Raw genomic sequence first — 6,451 nt, 5'->3', positions numbered from 1 at the left:
AACCCAATTCCTCTACTAATTACCTTCTCACAGCACTTCAAAATGTGCACCCCAAGATCATGCAACATTGACAGGATACCCAACCACTTTATCACAACGAAAGCAAGACAGTTACAATGCAGAGACGCAATTCAACCACGTCGTATACACATGGGCAATTATCATTACATTCCAGCCCAACCACATTTCTATGACCCTTTCCCAGAACGAGTATTTGGTAGGCAATAATAATATACCTCAAATGCATGCACAAATAACGTTTAAATTCCAAGCTGTAAGGCAGTGACGACGAATCACCTGACTTGTAATACCTCAGAAAACAATGCACAATGCACATGTCATGCTTAAATGCCAAGCAATAAGGCAGTGAGGATGAGTCACTAAACTCGTAGGGAGCTTGAACTAAATGGCGGCAGACTAAACTCCGTTTTGAAGCCATTGTGACCTTGTCGTTATGAAGATGAAACATTAGTTCAATTCTTGTCTCTTTTCCTCTACAGCCTGCCACTGATATACTTGACCTTTTTGGCCGTTCATTGAAACATTATAATGTACATATGTACCGCTTTCCTAGTAAAATCTTGTAAAATAGATAACAAATGAAAATTGCACGGTTGTCAAGATTGAATTTCACATGCATTTCTGTTTCGGAGTTTCAAGCCAGTCATCTGGAAAGGTGATCCAATAAAGAAAATTTAGGGCCCCAATATACACTAAAAAGGACAACATGTATACCAATGCCAAGAAGACAAGCTTTCGAACTTGCAAATTAAATTTGCATTCAAAGTGCAGAACTTTGACCTTTTCAGGCCCAATGGGGCCTTCTACAGGTTCACTTGATCGTATATGTATTGAATATCTACTCTTAGACTTGTCTCAAAAAAGTAATCAATGCTGCATATTATTGAAGCGGCGAACAATCAGTGCACTTGTCTCCAGATACCTCTGAGCACAATATGTAAGACACGAAGTCTCACTTGAGCTAAATTTGCTGCCTGGAGTACCAACACATTTGTCAAAGCAGACATTTGTGAGCTTACCAACCAACTCGTTCAGCATTGCCCTTTGTTTTTCTTGCTGCAATTTTCACACACCCAAAAAAATTATAAGTACATCACAAAAGAGTAGTCACAACACGACAGCCTCCAAATTCATTCAAACTCATTACAACTATCCCTTGCAGCCCTTACACGTTCATTATTAGACCCTGATTCTCTGGAGTTACCATTGCCCCTCTACGTAACACTACATGGTCGCGGAAAGCCATCAAATACAGTCCAACTTTGACAGCTTGTCGCTTCAAATTTGCTCTACGTAAAGTGCGACTGGTAATACCATTTGCAACGATTTTAAGCTTCCCTGATTTTCATCAGAATTAAACCTTGCAGGGGGTATACGTTAATTACTAGTCCCTGATTCTCTAGAGTTACCATTGCCTCCCACGATCTTCCCTAGCAGCTGGGTCCCTGATTTTTATCACAACTAATACCTTGCAGGGTGCATCTGTTACTTACTAGTCCCTAATTCCCTAGCCTCTAACAAGTGGTCGTTGCCTCTGTGATTCAGTCCACACCTTCTAAAGCCACTGCTCCCTTTACGGTATACGTAAGAAAGCGACTACGACTGCAATACTGTGGCGGAAAAGTAGAATAAAAGAGGAGATGCGATACACTAAATAAAATGCAAACCGGAAAATCGCGAGCAATTTGCGAACCAACAAGCGATGAAAATGTTGAATCCCACCCCTCCCTCCCTCTCTCTCCCTCTCTCCCTCTCTCTCTCTCTCTCCACGCGTCCCTTCTGTTGTTTAGCAGAAGCGAAGAATAGATAAGAAATACGAACCTCCAAGAAACTCTGCAGCTCGGCCGTGTTGCGATTGGTATCCATGAACAAACAGCGAGTTCTGTCTCCTTTGAGCTGCTTCAAATGCCTACTGAAACCCAAAACTTCTGTTATGCCATGGCGGTACTCAGATATGTAGTCCACAGAACAGCTTTCACAAAGGGCAGGGTTTATCTAATGTAAGTTTAGGGTTTGGAATGAAAATACATAAGCGTGAGGAGTTGGAACTTAGGGCTCTTCCACTAATTACGTAGACGTGGCCTAATGGCGCCTAGGATACATATAGGGGGCTTTGTGTTGTCTTTTGCACACGAGGCACGCGGGGCCCTACAAGCGCCATCTTCGGGCGTGGATCCTCCAGTCCACCCATCCTCACCGTAAAGGAAATCTGCCCGGCACCTCCGAGCATGCGAAGCACTTCATGCCGTGCATGACCATGATACGATACCAGCTGGCAATTGAGCAGCTGGCTGGTAAGGTGCAGCTCCACCTCGTCTTCTCTAAGAGCGTCTGGAATCTCTCACCCATGCAACGAGCTGGAGGCATCGCTGTCTGTCACAACGAAGCTCTATGCAGGGAGGCGCACAAGGCATCGCGATTCGCAATCATACGTTCCTCCTTCTCGAGGCGACCCTCGTGTAATCATGCTTTTCCATTTGAAGCTTCTAATGTGGACATAGGGATGGCCGTTTTTGTGGACATAGGGATGCCCATCCCTCAATGCCAGCGCAAGGAACAAAGAGCTAGCTATGTGAGTTGCCTTGACGCTCGCCCCTCAACGCCAGCCCAAGGAACAAAGTGCTAGCTGTGTGAGTGGGCTAGGCATGAAGGTATGCCTGGAGCAAGGAGAACGTCCCAGGCAGCACGGAGTGAACAAGGCCGGGGAGGACTGGATGGGAGCCAAGAGAGGCCAGAAGAGGCTGACGAGGGGTGGCGCTACAGTTGTGCCTCCTTCTTGTAAGGTCATGTTGCCCCAACTAGGGGTTTTGCATCGAGCTGCCCCCGCTACGGGCTCAGAGGAGAAGAGGGTCGAGGGAGGAGAGGGGGGGGTGCAGCACACAGGTCCAACTAGGTCCCAAGGCAGCTTGAATCTGCTCCTACTTGACAGAGCATACCTAAGTATTGATCATTTCCTTTACCGTGGATACCACCTGAGGTGATGGTGGAGATGAAGGCATTTGCGCAATACTTCTTGGATAATTTCCTGCTTTTCCTTTCTAGAGTTGTTCTTATCCGTAGCCTTCCTTGGTTCTCCATAATCTTAGACCCAAAAACAATCGCCATGTCTATGCTAATGGTTGTGAATGCCCTTCCAACCCAAGCTCTCAAATTGCTATTGTTAATTGCCCTTTAGTCACGGTCCAACGGAGCCAGAGACAATTCGTAGCGGCATATTTGGGCCTCAAAGGCAGCTTATTGTTTGAAGCAGGGAAGCACCTCACCTGAACCTGCATTCCATACACTCCATGTATGGATCAATGTTTAATACCCATTAGCTTGAGCCTTGTTCCATACACTCCATGTATGGATCAATGTTTAATACCCATTTTCCTCACACACTATTAGCCTTTGGCTAAGTAACAAACAAATGGGATACATTTTTCCCTTAAAGTACAAATGAATATCTTAACATATATATATATATACATAGATGTTATACACACACACACACACGTGTGCATGGTTAAATACATATCCACTTAAACAATATGCCTATGCGTATATAGATATATATATATATCTCCGATCTCTATCTATAATTTTGTGTGTGTGTGTGTGTATATACATATATCATTTTCATAAGCTTACATAGGTATATGTTTTTATATGCCACATATACATTATATACATATATATTTTTTATGCGTACATGGATATATGTATCTATGCATCATAATTAGGCATATATGTATCATTGAGGTGATTTTGTTTGAGAGTGCATTGTGTACACTATAATTTGATAAATATTCAATGTGTTTCTATTAGTATGTGCCTATATCTGTGTGAGCTCCTTCATGCACAGTATACTTGCTTTGTTGTCATGGCCTCTTCCCGCATAACAGAATCAATTTCAACCTCCCACATGCCTAAGAAAGGGCAAGCAAAGGCCAAGCAACCTGTAGAGGAGGCCATAGGAGACGATGAGCCCCTCTCCACATTTCTTGCGTAAAGAAAACACCCACAACAAAGTGCTTGCAACGTAGCAAAAGCAAAAAACCCGGGCAAAATGCTTCAAAGGTAGAGACTTAATATTACTTGCGTGTAGGCAATAGATTTTGACGTGTTGTCATAGACTAATTCAGTCCTTCGTGTGCTTGTACAAGTCCTTCTTAAAACGAAGGAATTCAAGGTGCATCACGATGACGTAACATCCAAAAATTGGTACACGTGTATTAAGAGGGGGTATTGTCTGAACGACAAAGAGGTATGTGGTAGGCAGCCATTCAATATGCATAGGAAGAGGGATCATGGTTTGGAGCCCATGCCACCACTTCCGAGGGGTCCTATACCTAAGGGTGAACTTCCTGAAGGGCACGTTGTTGATCATCGTCATCAGGATCGCTCCATCAAGCGCTCAATGGATGCAAGAAAGAGGTATATGTTTATATGCCATATGTGATAGTTTGTATGTTTATATATTTATATAGTAATATGTTATATGCTATAGGTTCTATGCCACTATGCTTGTATGCTTTATGTTTATATCCTTATATGTTTATATGCTTATATGCTATATGCTTGCATGTTATATGTTTATATGTAATATGTTCAAATGTTTATATGTTATATCTTCATATGCTTATATGTTATACATTTATATGCTTACATGTTATATGTTTATATGTTTATTTGTTTACATGTTATATGTTTATATGTTATATATTAATATGTTAATATGTACATATGTTTCTTGTTCAAATGATGTTTCTTACATGTTCATATGTTCATAGTTCCATATATTCATAGGGCCATAAGTAAGCACATGCATAAGAATGGAGTTGAGGACAAGCAAAGGTAAATGAATAACCAAATTCAACATTAGCACATGAGAATGTGTACAAGCATCTATCTCCTGGGACTATAACTAGAATCCAATGTACATATAAGTGCTTAAAAAGAGAACATGCAAAGGCACAATGATCGCAAAGTCACAAGAATAACAAAATAGAGCACTGGCACTCGTGCACACAGCTTACTCATTTATAAATTTGCACATAATTGTAAGCACGTAAGAACTATATGCATTTAAACGTGACAAAGTAAATGTGAGCATTCTTGCATAATAAAATATAAGAATATGCATAGCCATAAGCACAAAAGAGTTGTTACTCATTGATGCACATTATAAGTGGACATGTATGCCTTTAAAAAAAATTTGACATGAGCATGCATGCACACCGAATGCTTTAGAACGTGGACATAGGACCCCGTGCATATGAACATAGAATATAAGAACATAAGAGCATAAAAACATTAATCGTATCGTATGTTCATTTAAACATATGAACACCCGAGCAAATGATCATTTTAACATAAGAACATAAGGATTTAAATCACTTGAGTGCTGTCATTTCAACATATGAACCCATGTAGTTGAAAATAACATATAAGGACATAAGAGCATAAGAAATAGAATTCGTATCGTATGATCATTTAAACATATGAAACCCCAAGCATATGAACATTTTAACATAAGAACATTTAGATTTAAATCACTTAACGTGCTTGTCATTTCAACATATGAAGCCGCACATATGAAAATAACATATAAGGACATAAGAGCATAAGGACATAAATCGTACGGTATGATCATCTATACATATGATGAACACTCGAGCATATGATCATTTGAACATAAGAACATAAAGATTTAAATCATTTACGTCCTTGTCATTTAAACATACGATTTCTATGATATCATTGGAAAAATGTATGTACAAACTTGATGTCAGCTTAGACTAGCTTCGGAATTCTAGAACATGCTCTCAAAATTGAGACTTTGCTCCAAAACTGAAAGAGGCGTAGAAAACCATTGGAATATTCTCTATTTGTAGTTCCATCTTCACTAGCCAAATATATAGTTGTCAGCATCAAACCTCGACCTCTTCAAGGGGCCACGTCCTCTCAAATCTTCATGCATGCATTCATATGGAAAAAGTCAATTAAACATAGAAAACTATTCTAACCAAACATAAATAGTTCAATGTCAATTGAAAAGTTCAGTTACAGAATAGCTCATTGCCTATAACTAGCACCTGCATCGAAACTATGGTCTCGCATGCGTGACCGTAAACGAAATGTGATCTCATCCTCATGAGGGGTAGTAGTAGCCATGGCACTCCGTCTGCAAGTCTGCGCATGCTTATCGATGTAGTACAGATGATGGCTCCGTCCACCCATGCGCTCCTACAGTGGAGCTTAGATGGCGATCTAGACAGATACTAGGTGAAGAGCTACTAGTTGGAAGATCTTTGCTAGAAGATCTGATCTGGTCAAATGGATTGGGAAGGTCGCCTCTTTATAGCTATGAGGGCGGTACTCAGATCAACGTAGTCGGTGGAACCAACCAGTCAACCTAGTCAGTGGAGCCAACCAGTCAACCTAGTTG

At 40.9% G+C, this 6,451-nt stretch overlaps 1 protein-coding gene across 1 annotated transcript; it reads right to left on the bottom strand.

Annotated features, from left to right (window-relative positions):
* Positions 1-493: 493 nt before the first annotated feature.
* On the bottom strand, positions 494-2,067 carry LOC147896175 (mitochondrial import inner membrane translocase subunit TIM8-like). The gene is made up of 2 exons (XM_087382936.1): positions 1,843-2,067; positions 494-1,077 (listed from the first exon to the last, which is right to left on the bottom strand). Exons 1-2 carry the CDS (start codon positions 1,885-1,887, stop codon positions 889-891), a joined length of 234 nt encoding a protein of 77 aa, XP_087239062.1. The 5' UTR covers positions 1,888-2,067; the 3' UTR covers positions 494-888.
* Positions 2,068-6,451: the final 4,384 nt, after the last annotated feature.

Source organism: Dipteris shenzhenensis, chromosome 12, assembly GCF_047967505.1.
Source record: "Dipteris shenzhenensis isolate YYH24624 ecotype China chromosome 12, Dip_SZ_1.0, whole genome shotgun sequence".
In the NCBI taxonomy this organism is placed as follows: Eukaryota; Viridiplantae; Streptophyta; class Polypodiopsida; order Gleicheniales; family Dipteridaceae; genus Dipteris; species Dipteris shenzhenensis.
Note: the sequence above shows the minus strand (reverse complement) of the source record. Positions and strands in the feature narration are given on the sequence as shown.